This window comes from Corythoichthys intestinalis, chromosome 22 (assembly GCF_030265065.1).
Source record: "Corythoichthys intestinalis isolate RoL2023-P3 chromosome 22, ASM3026506v1, whole genome shotgun sequence".
NCBI lineage: Eukaryota > Metazoa > Chordata > Actinopteri > Syngnathiformes > Syngnathidae > Corythoichthys > Corythoichthys intestinalis.
The window spans coordinates 28,092,092-28,113,051 of record NC_080416.1 but is presented as its reverse complement, the minus strand read 5'-3'; the positions used below and the strand labels follow the sequence as shown (position 1 = coordinate 28,113,051).

At 40.1% G+C, this 20,960-nt stretch overlaps 1 protein-coding gene across 1 annotated transcript in view; it reads left to right on the top strand.

Annotated features, from left to right (window-relative positions):
- The window catches only part of LOC130910953 (fibrocystin-L-like), a 66,668-nt gene that overhangs the window by 40,496 nt on the left and 5,212 nt on the right, over positions 1–20,960 (top strand). Inside the window, exons 57-73 of the mRNA XM_057828624.1 lie at positions 1,219–1,392; positions 1,477–1,580; positions 1,651–1,771; positions 2,040–2,161; positions 2,323–2,413; positions 2,499–2,647; positions 4,726–4,848; positions 4,930–5,041; positions 5,204–5,320; positions 5,391–5,556; positions 6,867–7,099; positions 12,516–12,680; positions 12,760–12,917; positions 16,208–16,343; positions 16,420–16,758; positions 20,582–20,733; positions 20,804–20,950. Of these exons, the coding sequence (XP_057684607.1) occupies positions 1,219–1,392; positions 1,477–1,580; positions 1,651–1,771; positions 2,040–2,161; positions 2,323–2,413; positions 2,499–2,647; positions 4,726–4,848; positions 4,930–5,041; positions 5,204–5,320; positions 5,391–5,556; positions 6,867–7,099; positions 12,516–12,680; positions 12,760–12,917; positions 16,208–16,343; positions 16,420–16,758; positions 20,582–20,733; positions 20,804–20,950 (2,609 nt within the window). The remainder of the gene's footprint in view (positions 1–1,218; positions 1,393–1,476; positions 1,581–1,650; positions 1,772–2,039; positions 2,162–2,322; positions 2,414–2,498; positions 2,648–4,725; positions 4,849–4,929; positions 5,042–5,203; positions 5,321–5,390; positions 5,557–6,866; positions 7,100–12,515; positions 12,681–12,759; positions 12,918–16,207; positions 16,344–16,419; positions 16,759–20,581; positions 20,734–20,803; positions 20,951–20,960) is intronic.

Below are 20,960 nucleotides of genomic sequence, written 5' to 3'. Positions count from 1 at the left end.
ATAAATCAACAGTTGCAGCAATTGTTAGAAAATTGAAAAGTCTAAACATCACTGATAATTTACCTCGGACTGTGGCTCCATGTAAAATCTCTCCTCGTAGGGCGTCACTCATGATGAGAAAAGTGAGGGCTCAGCCTAGAACTACCACGGCAGGAGCTGGCCAGTGGCCGTAAGAGAGCTGGGTGCACAGTTTCAAAGGTTAATGTCAGTAGAACACTACGGTGCAATGGTTTAAAATCATGCATTGCTCAGAAGATTTCCCTGTTAAAGCCAGTAAATGTGAAGGCCCGTCTGAAGTTTGCCAGGGACTATCTGAATGATGCAGAGGGGTCATGGCAGAAAATCATGTGGTCAGATGAGACAAAAGTAGAACTTTTTGGTGAAAACTTTACACGTCGTGTGTGGAGGAAAAGGAAGGATGAGTACAATCCCAAGAACACCATCCTCACTATGAAGTATTGGGGTAGAAACGTCATGTTTTGGGGCTGCTTTTCGGCGAAGGGGACAGGCTGACTGTACTGAATAAAACAGAGGATGAATGGTGAAATGTATCGTCACTTTGAGCCACAACCTCATTCCCTCAGTGAGAGACTTGGAGATGAGCGTGGTTGGATCTTCCAACATGACAATGATCCGAAGCACACTGCCAAGCTGACTAAGGAGTGTCTGCGTAAAAAGCATATCAAGATTCTGGAGTGGCCTAGCCAGTCTCCAGACCTCAATCCAACAGAAAATCTTTGAATGGTGCTGAAACTTTGTGTTTCTCAATGACAGACCTGAAATCTGACAGATCAAGAGAAGATTTGTGTGGCTGAATGGGCCAAAATCATTGTTTTCATATGTGAAAACCTGGTAAAGAACAGTAAAAAGCGTCTGACCTCTGTAATTGCAAACAAAGGCTTCTGCACTAAATATTAGCAATGATTTTCTCAGGGTTACAAATACTTATGAACCCCAGTAAATTACAAATAAATTATTCTAAAAATAATACAACGCAAGTCCCGGATTATGTCTCTATAAGGGAAAATGCATCCATGATTGAAATTTCATACCTCTACCTATTTTCTAAGTGGGTGCAAATACTTCACTCTATATCTGTGATCTGGATCACTGAGATTGTGCAGATGTTATTGGAACAATAAGAAAGTAGATTTGTTGCCCAGGAGACGTGTAGCGCTCAAATCCAGATTTAGTTTTGAGCTCAACTTTCCATTCAAGGTGAAAGTCACTCCATCGAGGGAACATCACTGTCCTACACACTGGCAGCGGATGTCGGCCTGCTGAACAGAAACATCAAGATCATTGGCGAGGAATATCCTAGCATGACGGATGAATCATTTGGTGCTCGACTGCTGGTCGGCGCCTTTTCCTCTGGGGGAATCGACTACAGAGGTAAGAAGGAAAAATGAGTGGGAAATTTGGTGAATTAAATGGGCATGTCAAACCTTACATCATATTCGTGTTTTGTTTTTCCAGGCAGCGCTCAGCTACGGAATGTAGAGTTCTATCGCTCTGGCCAGGAAGGATGGCCCGATGAGACCGATCCACGGTATTCGGCGGCGTTTCTCAACCTAGGACAGGTACGTTCAAAGTACGCATGCTCTGTTTTTGCTTTATTGTCACGTTTGAGGAGAATCTGGTGTCTTCCAGGCCAATGATTCGCATATTCAAGGCTGCTCCTTCCACGACGGATTCTCCCCCGCCATTGGAGTGTTCAGAACAAACGACCTCAATATTGAGGACAATGTCATCCACCACACGGTGGGAGAAGGTGAATGAACTACTGCTTTATTTGTTTAAACCCCTGCATTCTGTTCGAAATCTACCCACATTTCTGCTAATTGATTAAATTTGATCTGTGATTTAACTCTACTGGAAAATTCTAAACCTTTGCAGTATATTGTCTTCGTTTTTTTTAAGTTTAGATAAGTAAAAAGTACCATTGATTTTTACACACCAGAATATGAAATCCAGTCAGTTTTGATGTGAACAGAATACAATGGTTAAGAAAAGCTAAGTCTTAAGGTTTGTTTGTGCAGGGATCCGAGTTATGGGCAAGAGGATCAGGTTAATGAGGAATCTGGTCACCATGACGTTGTGGCCTGGATCGTACCAGGGCAGAGAGGAGGAATTCAACTTCGACTGGCCTGCTTCTTTCAAGGTCTGTTCAAAATGTCACATCGCTAAAGTTTTTTTTTTCATAAAAATGAATGAAATACTCCATACTCTAACAGTCATTCAAGTGCATGATAAAGTTAGAAGTGCTATTTAAAACGATAAAGCCATCCTTCTTGATTTTTGTTTGTTTGTCCTTGGCATCAGGTCAGCGAGGGGGAGGACATAGTGATGCAGCACAACATCGCGGCGGGCTACCAGAGAGTCGCTTTCGATATTGACGGCGAGCCATGTCTGGGTAACCCTTGTTTATTCGCTAAAGATAAGTCAAAGATGTATTTTAAAAGCCAACAGCCCGTAAGTGTCGACGCGGTCTCATGCAGATTCCTCGAGCGTAAATGAAGCGTGGGCTCACAATGAGGCTCATGGCGGCCTCCATGGTGTCTTCGTGAATAAAAATGGGCTGCCTGGGTGCTTAAAGATCTGTGACTTCTTTGTTTGGAGGAACATTGACTATGGAATCTACTTCCAGGTAAAAATATGACACTGTTGTTGTTGTTCTTGCTTTGATTGGTATACAGGGGTACCTCTACATACGAATTTAATTTAAATAATAATAATAAATCGGAAATTTTAATTAGCATTTTTATTGTCTCCTTGTAGTGGTATTTACATAATTCACCCGTGGAACTGTAGTTACGGTTATAATATTCCGGGGGGGCATTTTTGACTCAGGAAAAACGTTGCTAGTTTTTACCTATGTCCATGCTGGTTGACTTGTGCGTAACGTTTGGGGGTCAGCAACCCGTGGCTCTAGAGCCGAATGTGGCTCTTTAGATCTGCCCTAGTAGCTCCCAGGAGCTTTTATAAAAATCTTTGAAATTGGAAAAAAATTAAGGAAGGGATATATATATGTATAGGATTCAACTATATACAACAATTTGGCAAAGTGCAGATGATGAGAAATTAGTCTTTTTATCTGCCGGTTAGCCACGCTTACCACCCCAACAGGAGGATGACGTCGGCAGGAGAATGGTTTCATCCGTTTTACTATTCAGCCTATTGAGGGGGAATTATTCAGAATGAGGAAAATGCGACAAAGAGAGCCGCAAAATGTCATTGTTTCACTCTCTCTACTCTCATATTTTTACTGGATATTCTTTTTATCTAAGTATTTTTCCCCAATAGCTAAATAAATGGTCATGACAAATAACAGTCTTGTGCTAAATGGAATATGAAATAATAAAAATGAATTTATTCAGTATGATATGGCAAAATTACTCCATAAATGTTCAAAACTGTCGACTTCACCTTTACTCTTGCACCTTCCCAACGATATTTTATGCCACCGTAGTTAGTCGGGCTTTTGTCATTTCCCTGCCCCGGCTTTGGAGAATGTAAACAAACCAAGAGTCGTGACAGCTAGCCGACATGCTAACCTGAACTGAGCAATGTTTCAAAGTCTTCGAAGCAAAAAATCACACATAACTAGCCTGACTCATTGTTGTCGAGGGGTTGTCGATTGTCTTCGCCGATCGGCAACCTGCCCGGCGGCGAGCAAGGTCATCATTCCCCTGCTGAGGGCAGAGGGCTCGTTTGCCGGGAAGCAACTGGACAATGACTGCCGGACAAACCGGCTGATGTTGGATGAGCGCGTAGGTGCCGCATGGTCAACACGAATATGGCAAAATAATGCTTTACTACACGACGAAGACGTAAACAGCGAGAGAGTCATAGGAGAGCGGCTGTAGTTGTTTTGCAGCTAACATGGCAGATTGTGTCTGAGGAGAGCTTTTCTACATGCCCATCTATGATCAAACGTAAGTAAATAGTCCTTTATTTCAAGAAAGTTTGTAGTGTTTGCTTTGTAATCACTGTATTCGCTGCCATTTTTAACACAAACTTGCAATTTCTGATTGGGTGGAATATTTGACAGAACACCGAGCACACGAAGAGGGCAATAAGCCGAGTATAGTGCTCTCCCAGCAGGGGGATGTGCGACAAGCCACCAGTCGTCAGCCGAGTGGACAAGTAGCACGTCAGCCATAAAATGCAAGCCACCTCCGTATTAAAATGATCCTACTATTTGACATAATACAAAACACGATGTTTACTCACTTCCTCGTAAGTCCAATGGTCCCACAGTAGTAGGACTCGTTTTGGCCAATATCCGCAGGTGGATGGAAACCTTTTGAAACCCCAAAAAGGCTCACACGCTTCTCCCTGGTGCTGCAACATTTTTCTGCAGCCGTTTGGCTGGCGTGATGCAAAAAATAAACAAATTAATCTCCAAAATCAGCTGAATCCGCAGTCCAGCTGTATGCTATAAAGTAATACTGTATTGTGAGACGCTGACCTGGGTGGCGTCACATTCGCATTCGTCCTAAACCAGAAACTGGAGCCGCAAGTAACTCATTTTCATTGCGTGGGATTATAAAATTGAATATATAAAACGATCGCTTCCACACACATCCAAGCGGTCCATTTCATTCAGGAGCATAAAACACACTGTGAAATATGAAATAAACATGCTTTTTGGTGTCATACGCACTTTAAAGCCAAATTTATTTCTCTGCAACCGTTAAATCATGGTATTTAAATCTCCACCAGACTGAGAGCAGCGTCATGGTGAAAAATGTGACCTTAGTGGACAACGGCATGGGTATCATGCCTATGATCTATCGCCCTCCATCCCTGTCCCACCGGTATGCCAATAAGAAGGTTGTGGTGGAGGTAAGGCGTTAAGAGTGTCTGGATTAAAAAGAAACAAAATTAAATATAGATTTTTTTACTTACTCTCTGTTCTTATCCCAGAATGCCGTACTGGTGGCTGGCAGCCCCAACTTTAACTGCTCCGAATCACTCAACGCCAGTGATTACAACATAATTAACACCGGTGACCATCGAGCACCTCGGCCCAAAAGTGGTAACAAATTCTAATTGAATAACATGCAAAATATTCTGACATCAATTAAAATGGTGAATTAAATTTAAATTGTGAATCAAATTAAAATGGTTGTGTGAAATCAATGTGTAGATTAATTGAATATATCAATTAAATAAGAAATTGAATTTACCTGTTTTCCAGGTGGCAGATCGGGAATCTGCTGGCCGTCCTTCGGGTCCGATCACAACAACGGTCCATTTAAGCCGTTGCACGGCAACATCAACTACAACGCCATCAAGGGTCTAATGGAAGTTGCCAGTGAGTTGACAAAACTTCGGATGCTCCTCCAGAGCGTTTCACGAGTGTCTGCCTACACTTCCCTGTCCAGATTCGACATTTGTGGGATTCAGGAGCACGTGCTCGGGCCAGAACAACGTGATGTTCATGACCAACCCTTCCAACGAGGACTTGCAGCATCCCGTGCACGTTTGGGGCCTGACAACAATCAACAGCACCAAGGACGCTTATGTGTTCATACATAGGCCTGATCTTGGGTAAACTAATACAAAAAAATAATTGTTGGCTGCCCAGAGGACCCATTGTACACTTATTTTACAGCGGAGTGTACCGTATCATTTATTTTTTATATTTTAGATATTTGATTTTTTTTTTTTTTTTTTTTTTCTTTTTTTTTTTTTTTTTAGTAAGCAAGTTGTTTTTTGAGTTTTTGAGTCATTCTTGAGAGCTTTTAATTATTGACTCCCCCTTCCTATTTTTATTACATTTATGTTTTAATCTACTTTATTTTTCATTGAGTTTTTTAGGCATTTTCATCAGTTTTTTTCTTTTGTAGATGTTTTTGTTTTTCATTTTTAATTTCCCCTTTTTGTATCTTTTATTGCTTTACTGCTTAATTAATTTATTATTTTCTGTGTATGTTTTGTGTGTTACATATTAATATATATATATATTTAATTTAAAGTAATCTATTTTAATGGATTTTTTTCTTTTTGTATTTAATTTCCAAAATTCTAATTTTTAAGAATATTTGTTGTGTTTTCTATTTAATGCTTTTTTTTTTTCATTCTTCAATTTTATATTATTTTATTCTTTTTATTTATAATTACAACATGATATTATTTCGAATATATAGTGTATGTTTTTTATATACTGATATTGTCTACTGCATATTGATTAAATCACCATTAATATATAATTATGATTAGTCTCACTATATGTTTTATGTTTAATTTTTTTTTTTTCCCAGCAATAATTCTGAATTTAGATGTTTGGGTTTTATCTTATGTTAATTTATCTTATTTCTTTTTAAGATTAATATTGTTATCTTATCTAGTTTTATTTGATTTTTAAGAATATTTTTTGTGTTTTTCATTTATTACATTTGTAATATTTGTACTTCATTCTCTCCTATAATCATTATTATTTTATTTATAAGTACAACATAATATTTTTTTATATACATAGTTGGTATTATATATTTATTTACTGTATATTGGATCAGATATTTTCTATTGCATATTAATTGAACGACTAAAAACATAACTATAATTATGCTTTCACTATATATTTTATCTTTAATTTGTCTACAAGAATTCTGAATTCAGCCTGGTTTTTACTAATTTTATTTCATTTTATGATTAACATTTTTCTCGTTTTTGTTTTTTAGTTTGATTCATTTATTTTTTTGTTAATTATTAATGTATATTAATATACATTAATATTTATACGAATGTATTTATATTTATTATTTTTGTTTTTGTTGTTGTTTTGTTTTGTTTATGAATTTGGACTTAAAAATCAATCTGTGGAGACTCAATGTGTGTTGTGTTTGAATGTGCGACAGCAAAGTGAACCCGGCCGACTGTGTGGACATGGATTGCGACGCCAAGAAGAAGACTTTGCTGCGCGATGAGGACGGTTCCTTGCTGGGGGCGGTGGGCAGCGTGGTGCCGCAGTCCGAGTTCGAGTGGGACGGCGACCCCAGGAGAGGACTGGGTGACTACCGCATCCCCAAAGTCTTGCTAACCTACCCCAATGGCTCCCGCATCCCTGTGGAGCAGATCGCCCCGAATAAAGGTAAAAACTTTATAATTAATGAAATTGCATTCATTCATTAAATGTATAGCCTTAATCATTGACAAAATATAGAATTAAATTGTGATCATTTAACAGGAATATGCCATTTCTGGGGAAATTTCTTTGAAATGCTTTCATGGTGTTGGTGACATTTCCTCACATCTAAATGCAACCCAAAGTTTTTGCGACCAGAAAAGGACCAATGGTATATGTGGGGAGCTATATATTTGAATTTTGTTAAGGCCAGTGTTGAGAAAGGTAACTTTCTACATGAAATAATTCAAATTGCAGTTAAACATTTTTAAATGAACTTTTCAGTTCATAATTAAAAATTTTGAACGGAAGTTTATGGTTCACATTTTTTTTTATTTCTTTCAAACTTTTGTCGTTCTTTCTTATCCCCAATATCTGCTGCAAGCTATTATTGACAGAGTCGATATTAGAACCACAGACAGTAATCATTTCACACTGAAACTGTGACAGATTCATCTTCATATTCAATTTCAAATCTGCGTCGGTAATGACATGTTCGTAAAACTCACGTAAATGTTGGTACTGGATTAGTGTTCTGTCAGAAATTGAAATACTGCGGTTCTGGAACATGCGTAACGTTACAAACGGCCGTGAATGCATTGATTCCTAAGTAAACACCAAAAATGTGCTATTAATAAAGGAATTATGTACTCACATTTAGGTCATGGACGCACACGGAGGAAAGTTCTGTCTCACCGTGTATTCCTTGTGTTGTTAAACATTTATTTACGCCGTCTTCATGTTGCAGAAGTATGTTTATAATGCAACTTGTTTAAATATTATCCAAAGATGCTCGATAAAGTCCAAGAATGGTTATTTGCCGCCATAAAAGCTTCGGGATCAAAGCTGCCATACTTGCAAAACAACACAGCGTTGACAGTTTCAGGCAGCTTGAGTTGCCAGGTTTGATAACCAGATAGCAAAATATAACTGGAGTGGACATGGGCCAGATGTACTGAAAATTTTGGTTCAACTTCGTAAAAAGATCCGCCCAGTGTCTTTTTGAACAATGACCCAAAATCAGTAGGGAGTCACTTGCCAGATCAGCTACTAGTTTTGGGCCTGAACTGGTCCAAAGTAGCAGACACTACATTGACGTATGGCCCAGATATGGCACATGTTACCCAATCTGGGCCAGATTTGTATCAAAACCGTTTTCAGTATAAAATTTGGGGTCCATTTTATTGAATGTATCATACTGTAATGTGTTTATATTGCAAATTAAATTTGTCTATTAAAAGCAACAATGACAACACTTCTTTTTCATGCCGTTTCTTAATGCTAACATATTAATGCAACATACAATATAAGAATACGACATTGTTTTTTCACAAAATATTTAAATTGGAACAAGCAACTCCACGTTAAAGATGGCCCATTCTTAGACTGTAAACAACATATTTTATTTGTTAAGGTTCCGGGGTAACAAGGGACCTAAGTGCAGAGACAGAGGCAAACTGGCAGTGATAACAAGAGTTCATTGACAATAAGAGGGAGTGGTAGATAGTGGGCAGTTTGGTGATAGAACAGGTGAACGGCCAGGCAGGCGTTCTGGCAGGCAAGCAGCACAGGATCTAGGGGGGAAAAAACAAAAATGAGCTCAGTATCAGGACTATAGGATTCTTTGTAAGCTGAAAGTCACATAGGTGAGTTGTTGATCTGGCGAGGATGTAAGGCCAAGGACCGGTTTAAGTAAACTGGTGACGATGATCAGCGGCACCTAGTCCCAGGCTCACCTATCTGTACAATCAAGGCAGTGACACAAATACACAAACACAAGGAGGAGGCGTTCAGTTTGAATAATAGTATTCAGACATTGAATCATTTACAGCAACACAGTGTAAATGTTTTCTCCCTCCATGTGTTGTTATGCAACAAATTTTGAATTACTTAACTTGCAGACATTACTGATAACTTTCATACACCAGCCATTTTATTAACGCTCCATTGAATAACTGGTTTAGCAGTCAAAAAGTGACTTCAAAACGCAATTATGACATTAAATAAAGCACTTACCATAAAAATTTCCGTACGCCGAGATGACATGTCCTGAATCCTGCGTGTTCTCGTGTCACAGCAGATGGCCGCCTTCAGGGTGCAAGCTGTTGGAACGTCACACGTCGAAGGTTAAATTTCAGATTTTTAGCGCGTATGGTCTGCACGGTCCGCCCCGGACCAGTGCGTAACCAATCATTTGGACTGTCAGATTTAGACATGTGCCGGTTACCGGTTTCACGGTTTACCGTGGTGTGAAAACGTTGCGGTTTCAAAACCACTAAAATTTCCCGTCATACCTTAGTACGGTATTCGCTATTTTTCATGTGCCAAAATGCAGCCGAAGTGGCTTGGTGCGGCAGCGCTCACCCTTCCCCTGTTTGTTGCCGTGAGTGTCAGTGACGCTATTCTGCTGAACAGCCAGCAAACCCCAAAAACACCCTCCAAACACAAGGCGTACTTTTCTTCAATTTATTGAGCTCTCAAATCGTGCTTAAATATACAAATGAATACATTTAAAACGTTGTACAATTGTATTTTTCCACGTGTGATTAGGTTCAACAGGATAGCAGTAGCACCATTAAAAAGTTTGCCAAAAACAAAACACACATTTTCCTTTCAAATTCAATATACAATCTAACTAAAACTTACAAAGACGAATGTTAGCCTAGGCTAAGCTGGGATAGCAGCTTCGTCGAGATTTTATGTCTCACAGCCGCTGAGTGAGAAACAAGCTTAAATGAAGGCGAGAAAAAAAAAGAAAAAAAAGAAAAAGGATCGCGTCAAAGATCGCTAATTGAGAAAGGAGGTCTCACTCCTCACTTTTTTTTTTTTTAGATGAAACCTTTCCTCAACAATATTCACATTTTAACTAATTCATAAAACTAACTTATACATTTTTAACTAACTTATTAACTTATGAATTCTTTGTTCTTTTTAACACAAGGGCACGGCATCATGTAGACTACAGTTGACACAGTGGCTGAAAATGGCAAAACTTCACTTGAGCTTCCCCCCCTCAAAAAAAGTCATACAGTATATATTTTTAATTTTATTTAAAAGTGTTTTTACTTTTTTATAGCAATTATTTTGTTCTTACTCTAATATTGAGCAACTTGAGCTGTGGCTGTGGGTATAGTCTAGGTTCTATTTATTTTAATTTTATATAAAATATTTGTTATTTTTTGTTAATTTATTTATTTTCACATTATATTCATGTTCCAATTTGCAAATATGTTTTGAAAAAAAATCCTGTTCAATGGAATTTTTTTTTTTTTTTTTTTTAAACCCATACATCTCAAAATTTTGGAGCTATAATTGCAATACCGTGATACCGTGAAACCGCGGTATTTTTGCTCACGGTTATCGTACCGTCAAAATCTCATACCGGCACATGCCTAGTCAGATTGATGATCCTGGCCGCATCTGGCGCACTGGTGTTCAGCGGGCGTGATTGCTATGTGGATCTGGCGAGCTGACGCCAGATCTGGCGCACAGTAACCTACTATCGGGGTAGTTTTCCGCTATTAAGGTTTGTTTGTTTTTCTAATCGTTTTTTAGCCTATGGCTTTATCTGCAGTTTTGTCGGAAAAGCTCTAATTCTTAACTCACGAATGTGGTATATGGACTACGTGTCCCATGATCACTCTGAGTTCACATAGCCAAAGCAATGAGACTTGGGGGATAAGGAAATCACTGATCTGTTGTAGACCCTACTCACCAACGTCACAGAATGACGTGTCGCTGTATCCGGCCGCCATATTGTCAGTCTCTGTTTAGCCCTATTCTCAATGGTTTCAATTAGTTGTTCAGTTTATAGAGCAATTCATGGAAGCCCCGGTGCTTTCAGACGCTGTAAACTCATTGGATGCGTTGCATAAAAGGCGTTATGTGGAAAAGCTTCAGTCTATCCATTCGCCAGATCCATATTTGATGCCTAAATCAATATTTTTTGACCCGCTGTCTTCACCCTCTCTGCCTGACATCTGCTACCCTGATATCTACAACTATCTTGTCCACACAAAATCAGCCTTTAAGAGCAGCACTCTAAGCAACATTACCCTTTGTGATTTCTAAAATGACGACAATAAAAACAAAAAATAAAAGTTGACTGCGATGGCCGACGCTTCAAGGACAGGTGGATATTGGACTATTTCTTCAATAAAACACGCAACAACTGTGTCTGCCTTATTTGCAAAGAGACCGTCACTGTTTTCAAAGAGTTCGATGTGACGCAATATTACTAAACAAGACACGCTGACAATTACGACAACATTACAGGGAAGATACGCAGCGAGAAATTATAGCAACTTGAAGCTAGTTTTATTTTTTCACAGCAGCAGTATTTCGCAAGAATCCGAGTGTCGAAAGAGAAAGCCACAAAGACGAGACTGTTGAAATTATGAATTAAAAATAATAATAGAGCAAATGTGACACACAGAAGGGCTTGCTAAAATTTGTTTAAATATATTGTTCTATGTAAATCAGCCAAGGTAGCCCCCTGCATTTTTACCACACCAAATCTGGTCTCCTTTGCAAAAGGTTTGGACACACCTGTTTAACTGATGATCCGTAGACGAGGCCAGCTTCTTTCACTTGGTACCAGCTAAATATTATTCAAAATGTAATGATGGTGGAAGAAAAAAGCATCTTGAATTTGAAACTGTATGTTGTCGGCGATTAGCCTCGCAATGATCTTAATTGTGGTTGTCAGCCCAAAACCCTCTAAATATATATAAAATGCATCTTGCCAGATATAAAATGACTACTACATAATCCGTGGTAATCATTTGGAGCCCAGTTTTCTCGTCGAATTGCAGCAGTCCATCTCGCTCTCCTCTCCGGGTCTCTCGGAATACGGTAGAATTTCAAGTCTCTCCGTCTATCTTCTCTGTTATTGCAACCAACCGCCACACACGCCTTCACCATTTTGATTATTAATGTTAACGAGCAGAAAAACACGCCATAATAGGAGGAATTTGCGTAGCGGTAATGCATCAACACGACGAGTAGAGGGACAATATGGCGCGGAGGCGTGGTTGTGACGTCATGTGAGTAGGGTCTATATGATATCCAGTGAGATATGCGCGAGAGTCAGGGTGCATAAAATTAGAGTTGACATCACATATACCGCAGTAGTCACGTATGTTCTTTGCCGCACAACACCAATACTTGACAATGAACGGGGTTATGAACGCCGCTCACAACCGCCAGAATGAGCACGTTCACACTAACGTTCATGAGACAAAAATATGATGCGTTCAGTTCAGGTTCGCCCAAAATATGAACGCATTCATGAACAACACTGGTTAGGGCGTTTTCATGATTGGCGTCAAGTGGTGAAGCTATCAGGCCTCAGCAGCTGATCTCTGCGTCCTGTTGCCTTCAGGCATCATCCGAAAAAACTGCGAGTACAAGAGCGCTTGGCAGGCGTATGAATGTACCGAACTCAACTACAGAATGCTAGTCATCGAAAGTCTGGACGCTGACACCGAGACCCGACGTCTGAGCCCAGTGGCGGTGCTGAGCGAAACCTACATCGACCTACTTAACGGTAAGACCGCCGCATGATTCATGGATTTATGATGGGTTCTTTCAAAACTAACCAAAAATATGTTTGAACGCACGTCCAGGTCCTCAGGACCATGGCTGGTGTTCGGGCTACACATGCCAGAAGAGGGTGTCATTGTTCCACAGCCTGGTGGGCACTGGCCTACCCGTTGATATCTTCTTCAGCGGCACTAGTCCACAGAAGTTGCGGTTGATGATGCTCAATGCCAAGGAGGATGAGGTGAAAAAAACATCTGTTTTACTAGGAAATACAATAGTTTGGAATCGTTTTGTTGTTGTATGAAAAGAGTATTCTATTTTATATATTGTATGTATTCACTTACAAGAAATACATCTTTTAAGTGAATTTTATTGCTGACACGGGGTCATCAAGGCCCCCCCCCCCGACAAAAGTCAAACTCCACCTATGTGTTTTACATATAAATACTCTAATTCAGGGGTCCCCAACCTTTTTTTGCACCACGGACCGGTGTGATTTGGGTCTTTTTTTACACGGACCGGTGTCCTGTCAAACTTTGCACCCTTATAAAATTTTGCTTCCAAAGCTTTTGTGGCGGTGAAAAAAGCCCTCTTTTATATTCAGTTGGGCTCTCAATGTTGGTGTTGGTGTTACACTTATATAGCGCTTTTTCACATCCAATGGTGCTAAAAAAAAACTATTTATATCACAAACATACATGTGCAACACGGAAATGGCGTAAATTAATGCTTAATGACACGGCGAAGTCGCTAAGTGGGAGGGCTACGTGCAGCTGTTGTGTGCGCCTAACATGGCAAACGTAAGTTAATATTACTTTCTTTAAAGAAAGTTTGTAGTGTGTACTTAGGAATCGCTGCATTCGCGGTCCTTTTTAACGTTACGCGCATGCCAACTTTGTCAGAACACCGGCAATGTGCGGCAGAAAAATACAGCAAATATAAAATAGCATTTGTTTTTAGCCCCGTCGTGTTAAGTGCAGGGAAAAAATACAACTCACCCACTGAATCAGTGGGAGGCCTGAGTTTGTTTTATTGAGACGAGATGGTCCCGAGATGGGAGAGTGAGAGAAGCTAGCATCACAAATACACAATGTTGGAAATTGTAGCACAGTTTTCAGCGCGCTCCTAGCGATGTCAGGATATTCCGAAATGACTTTAATCCAGAACTTCGGTAGAGTTGTTGTCTCAAATGTACGTTTAAGGTCGCCATGATTTGCGATCTCTACAAGCTGATATTCCTGTTGGACAGACATGCTTGAATCACTCTGTTTATTCACATACGGGTCACGAATTCACTCCTTCGCAGTTCCTGGGTCTTCAGTGATTGGGAAGTAGCATAAATTTTGTTTTTTTTTTTCGAGGTTGTAGGCACATCTTCTGGCTCGTCAGGTTCCCTTTCCCCCGTAAAAAGTCTGTCCAAAGACGTCTGTTATTCAGTCATTCTAGTGTGGGGGCTAATTATTTCCGGGAAGAAATGTGATTGGCGACGACCTACGTCATACGTTATTATCAAGTCCAAGCGCGCAATCAATGCATTTCTATGACGACCTCCTATCCTGTAGTTGTATATCTAGAGTAGACAGGGATATTGGTGTGTTAAGCGGCACAGGCCAAAGTCAATTGGCCAGAATGCAATCGTTAATAAATTATTTATTATTTCTGCGCGGCCCGGTACCAAATGCGCCATGGACCAGTACCAGTCCGCGGCCCGGTCGTTGGGGACCCCTGCTCTAATTTCTTCAAAACGCTTCTAAAACACCAAATTAAATTTGCTGTCACGTCCTTCTGGCTGTCTTTCTTTGTAGTGTTTTGTCATACCCTACTGGTGCTTAAATGTAGCGAGTTTGCTAGGCATATACTACAGATGTTATCACATGACTACTCTAGCTAATAGCAAGCACGGAATGCTAACAGATGAGCTAACTTCGGCAGCCAATGCTTGCTATTTCTTCTCACTGTTTGTGCCTTGTAAGCACATTTTAGTGTGTATATTTTGTTTACATTTATAGTCAAATATAGTTATGTTACTGCATTGCTGCAAGCAGTAATGATCTATTACAGTATTTATTATCTTACATATCATAAATCTAAAAAAATTCGCAACATGAAGTGAAAAAGCTTTGAAAAACGTTTGTGCCGAAGCTTTCGTATCTCGACGTACCACTGTATTAACTTTATTTGGTCCTAGTTTGGGGTCATTTGATGCCTTTCTGGTCTTTATAGCCCAAAAAACCGCGGTTGTTCCAGTGTTTTGAAAATAAACAAACGTAAAAGTGTAAAAACAAGCCATCATGAAACACTGAATGTAAATACATTGAATTTAGAAATTCAATATGCATTAATAGCTACTCATTTGCATACCACTAGAGGGAACCCATACTTGTAATTCAAATTTTGACCAGGTACAAACCACAAAATTGACTATCTGAGTGAATTGACCTAAAAAAAATAAAAAAAAATAAAAATAAAAATAAAAAAAAAAGGTAATGCTGTAATACAGTAAACAATTTTTTTTTAATTAATAATAATTATGTATGGCCACAATGAATTTAGGTATATATAAAAATATTTACAGACTGATAGTCTTTATCCTCCGTGAAGAATGAAAACGTAAGAATTCAAATTTTGGCCCATTACAAGCACATAATTGACTATCTGCTCGTAACTCAAAAAACTTGGTGAACTTGTAAGTCAAGGTCAAGTGAACTGTAGTTAAAAAGACATATACTGCTGTATATACATTACTATGCAAAAATTTGATATTTGAATTGAGTATGGTCACAGTGAATTTAAGTAAATATAAAAACATTTACAGAGTGATAGTGTATCCTCTGTGAAGAATGAAAACTTTCATTCATTCATTCATTCACTTTCCAAGCCGCTTTTCCTCACGAGGGTCATAAGAATTCAAATTTTAGCCCGCTACAAAGCACAAAATTGGCTATCTGCTCGTAATTCAAAAACTTGGTATAGTTCACTTTAGTGCTGCAATGATTAATCGATTAACTCGAGGAATTCGATTAGAAAAAAGATTCAAATTAAATTTTTGCTGCCTCGATTATTCGTTTAATTAAAGTGGCGTTGTAATGGTTTGTTTTGAAAGTGTTTGTATTTAGTTTTATTTATTTTGGTGGCTATACTGCCCTCTCGTGGTGATAGGAAATATAACATAACTCATTTCACATGGCTGAATGCAGCTGCTACCTGTTAAGACCAACATAAGCTAAGTTTTTGTTTGAGCTACTGTTTTTTTAATGCATTCGTTATTTAGTTTATAGGCATATTTAGCCGTTTTTTGTGTGAATGTGTTTGAACCATTTGTTAAGAACACTGTAAAAAAAAAAAAAAAAAAAGAATTTTATTTGATTCTAGTTGCTGTTTTCATGTTAATAAAAATTTGTGAAAATGTTAAAAATATGCAAAATACATATTACAAATATTTATTATTAAGAATAATTTGGAACATTTTTTTAAAGTTTTTTTTTTTTTAACAAATGTTTTGTTTTTTTAATTGCATTTGCTTCTTTGCAGAGCTTGCTGGTGTCGGTCTTCTATTCCAAACGGCAGCGCTATGACGTCTATGTCGGCAGCCAGCTGGTACCGCCCACCAACGCAGAGTGGAATGTCGACAACACCGACTACAGCCTCAAGGAGCCCATATATGATGGTATGAAATGTCAAATTTGGTTTTTACTCAATACGCAGAAAAAAGTTGTTAAGAGGTCCATTTTTCCGTGTTCTAGGTCAATACGTCCCGGAGATGAACTCATCTTTAGGCTCAAACTTCTTTGATAAAGACTCCAAAATGGTGAAAGTCCTGCTGAGAGGATCAGAGGCAGTGGAGATTCACATGACGCCCCTGATCATAGTCTCCTTCAACCTGCCCGCCATGACCGAGGAGGAGTTCTTTGGTGAAAACCTGGTGCGAAACCTGGCATCCTTCTTCAATGTTCCCTCCAACATGATCCGCGTCACCAAAATCATCCGGGAAGGGTCCCGACGGAGGAAGAGGTCCACGGGCCTGACGGTGGAGGTGGAGATCAAGAAGCCGCCAGTCCAGCAGGTCACCAACAGCACTAATGGTGAGTTTTGCATTTTGCAGTGAGCACCCCTTATTTTGATTTCCAATCCCACAGTTTTTTTTGTCTTAGTATGTTTTTATTACATTCATATAGGACAGGGGTCTGAAACCCACGGGACAATATTTTGCAGACCCCATTTGACATCCAGATGTAGTATTAGTGTTGGCTGCAAGTATTTTGCAATAGTGTAGGACAGTGGTGTCCAAACTATTCCACATAGGGCCGCAGTGGGTGCTGGATTCCATTCCTACACAACAAGACGACATCTTTTCACCAATCTGGTGTCTCACAAGTGTAATCAGTCGATTGCAGTCAGGTGCTGCTTGTTTTAGCACAAACTTCATTGGTTAAACTGTCTGTGCCCGGTTGGTAGGAACAAAAACCAGGACCCACAGCGGCCCTTGAGGACAGGTTTGGACACCCATGGTGTAGGAATTTGACCTTTTAGCCAGATTGCCGGAATCCCACCAGCCAAACCGCCGGAACCGCGCTGGCGCAAGTCCAATGAACCGAGCCGGCGAAAATCCGACAACCCGGCCAAAAGGCCAAACTGCGCGCATTCACTTTAGTTTTAACCCCTTGTACTGACTCCATTTTAAAAGCTGGAAAAAGGCTTCGAAACACAAGCTGAAAATTTATTCCAAGTCGACAGCAATCAGACAGCAAGGCAAAACAGCAAATAGACCCAGGCGAGGAGGAAAGCCGGCTCCAGAGTCGACAAACCACAAGTACACAGAAATGTTCCCAACAAAAGACACCGCTAGCTAAAGATTTCAGTCTTTTGAAGGCTCTGGGGAGGTGGGCTGTGGTCTGGAAGAAGGGTATATTTGGGCGTTGTTTAGGGTTATTTGTCTCTTGTGGATTGGGCAGGAGAGTTCCAGGCGTTACTGTTATCAGGGCAACGAGAGTTGAAGGTTTTGCGACCTCAGTACTGAGTGTCAACTTCTCAGTCACAGGTTTCTCCGTTATCAGATGTTCCTTGTGGTGAGACAGGATGTCTTGCCGTTGTTCTGGACTGTCCATTGTTGACTCCCAGAAGAGCTGATGGTGGGATTTGGTGGTCCAGATGTCTTGGCCATCAACCTGCTTGTCTCACCCTGTCAGCGTCAATCTCGCTCAGTCAGCTGCATGATGCGCACATAGAGCCCCTCGTTCTTGATGTTTGTCTTCTCTGGATATGATAAGGCTGTGCTGACCCTCCAACTCTCAGTCATTCGCATTCGGGCTCTTTTGTCCGCCCTCTCACCTCATTTATACTCCGAATATAGTCTATTTGTTTTCCTAAACTATGATTAAAGGCCTTTTTCTTATATTGAGAGTGTTAAAGTAATACAAACAGTCAAACAGTAAATACGAGAAAAGATACTATTATATTTAATGGACAATAAAACATTATATAAAATAAATTCCCAAGATGCATTTTGCTGGGCTTTTGCACAGACTTTTGTATTTTATTACTGTTCTACTTTTCTTAGTGACTATTTCTTTCGGGTAATGGTGTAGTTATATGCAATGAGTTTATAATTCATTATTTTTCAATCATTTATTGTTTATTTAATTATTGCACTATGAATGTAAATGGTCTGCTCACATAACAAATCCCGAGCATCTTTATTTGTAGACATGAGCTAAACTGTGATCAGCAATAGTGCAAAGATAGAAGGCTTATATGTTTACTTTGAAGCCAATATACATTTTGACCGAAAACCAATCTTGAGATCACCTGATTTTCTTTTAAAATGCTTTTATAGGATAATATTATTGAATCTACTTTCTAGTTCTAATTATTGAACCCTACCTGTGACCTCATATAGTTTACGCTTCTGCTGCATTTGATGGCAATAGGCGTCTAATCTTTTTTTAAATGGAGGTTGCCGGGATCGATCAAATGATTGCTTCCTGCCATTCCCATTTGAAATTGATTGGACATCTATTGCCGTCAATAGGTTTATTCAATATCAGTTTCCCTCAACTACCACAACACATACAGCGGGGAGAATAAGTATTTAGTCAATTCACCAATTGTGCAAGTTCTCCTACTTGAAAAGAATATAGAGGCCTGTAATTGTCAACATGGGTAAACCTCAACCATGAGAGACAGAATGTGGGGGGGGGGGGACTGAAAATCACATTGTTTGATTTTTAAAGAATTTATTTCCAAATTAGAGTGGAAAATGAGTGTTTGGTCACCTACAAACAAGCAAGATTTCTGGCTGTCAAAGAGGTGTAACTTCTTCTAACGAGGTATAACGAGGCTCCACTCGTTACCTGTATTAATGGCACCTGTTTTAACTCATTATCGGTATAAAAGACACCTGTCCACAACCTCAGTCAGTCACACTCCAAACGCCACTATGGCCAAGATCAAAGAGCTGTCCAAGGACACCAGAGACAAAATCGTAGACCTACACCAGGCTAGGGAGACTGAATCTGCAATAGGTAAAACGCTTGGCGTAAAGAAAAATCAACTGTGGGAGCACTTATTAGAAAATGGAAGACATAAAAGACCAATGATAATCTCCCTCGATCTGGGGCTCCATGCAAGATCTCACCTCTTGGCGTCAAAATGATAACAAGAACGGTGAGCAAAAATCCCAGAACCACACGGAGGGACCTAGTGAATGACCTACAGAGAGCTGGGACCACAGTAACAAAAGCTACTATCAGTAACACAATGCGCCGCCAGGGACTCAAATCCTGCACGTCCAGACGTTTCCCCCTGCTGAAGCCAGTACACGTCCAGGCCCGTCTGCGGTTCGCTAGAGAGCATTTGGATGATCCAGAAGAGGACTGGGAGAATGTGTTATGGTCAGAGGAAACCAAAATAGAACTTTTTGGTAGAAACACAGGTTCTCGTGTTTGGAGGAGAAAGAATACTGAATTGCAAGAACACCATACCCACTGTGAAGCATGGGGGTGGAAACAACATGCTTTGGGGCTGTTTTTCTGCAAAGGGACCACAATGACTGATCGGTGTAAAGGAAAGAATGAATGGGGCCATGTATTGAGAGATTTTGAGTGAAAATCTCCTTCCAACAGCAAGGGCATTGAAGATGAGACATGGCTGGGTCTTTCAGCATGACAATGATCCCAAACACACAGCCAGGGCAACAAAGGAGTGGCTTCGTAAGAAGCATTTCAAGGTCCTGGAGTGGCCTAGCCAGTCTGCAGATCTCAACCCCGTAGAAAAGCTGTGGAGGGACTTGAAAGTCCGTGTTGCCCAACAACAGCCCCAAAACATCACTGCTCTAGAGGAGATCTGCATGGAGGAATGGGCCAAAATACCAGCAACAGTGTGTGAAAAGTGTCTGAAGAGTTACAGAAAACGTTTGGCCTCCGTTATTGTCAACAAAGGGCAGATAACAAAGTATTAAGATGAACTTTTGGTATTGATCAAATACTTATTTTCCACCATGATTTGCAAAAAAAATTCTTTAAAAATCAAACAATGTGATTTTTCTGTTTTTTTCCCACATTCTGTCTCTCATGGTTGAGGTTCACCCATGTTGACAATTACAGGCCTCTCTAATATTTTCAAGTGGGAGAACTTGCACAGTTAGTGGTTGACTAAATACTTATTTGCTCCACTGTACTCCGTGACCTCAGATGGTAGTGACCACTGTCCCTGAGATTTCAAATAAGTGTCAGTGGTCCGTCAGTCCTATCCATTTGAACTCGGAATGCTGGCAGCGAATGAACGAATGCCAATGAGTTCAACATAAAATCTTTTGTAGTTTAAGATGAATACAACTGAACTGTACTTGAGTGAGGTTGCTTACCACATTTTGAGAACCACTGTGCTAAATTGCTTGTGTCTCTCCAGATGAGGATGATTTCCAGTTATTGAAGAAAATCGCCGACAATTTGGGTCAGGCGGCTGTCTCGGGCAACCTCAGTCAGTCCATCGGCTTCAACGTCTCCTCGGTGGGAGTGGTGCCACCGCCGCCCTCGTCCTCAGACCCACGCTGGAACGAAGTAACAACGATAATGTCTCGGGAAGGGAGTATAATGGGTAGGGAATTTACTCTTTGTTCGGAATGTCCAGGTGGCTGCGGAGGAGGTGACGAGAGATGAACCGGAGGTGAGCTACGTGGCTAGCGTGGAGCGGCTGGTGGTTGTGACGGAGCCTGTTGCGGGGATGTACGTGGGGCCGTTGACACAGCAGCCCAGCCTCATGGCTGTCGACCAGCAGGTGAGTAGAT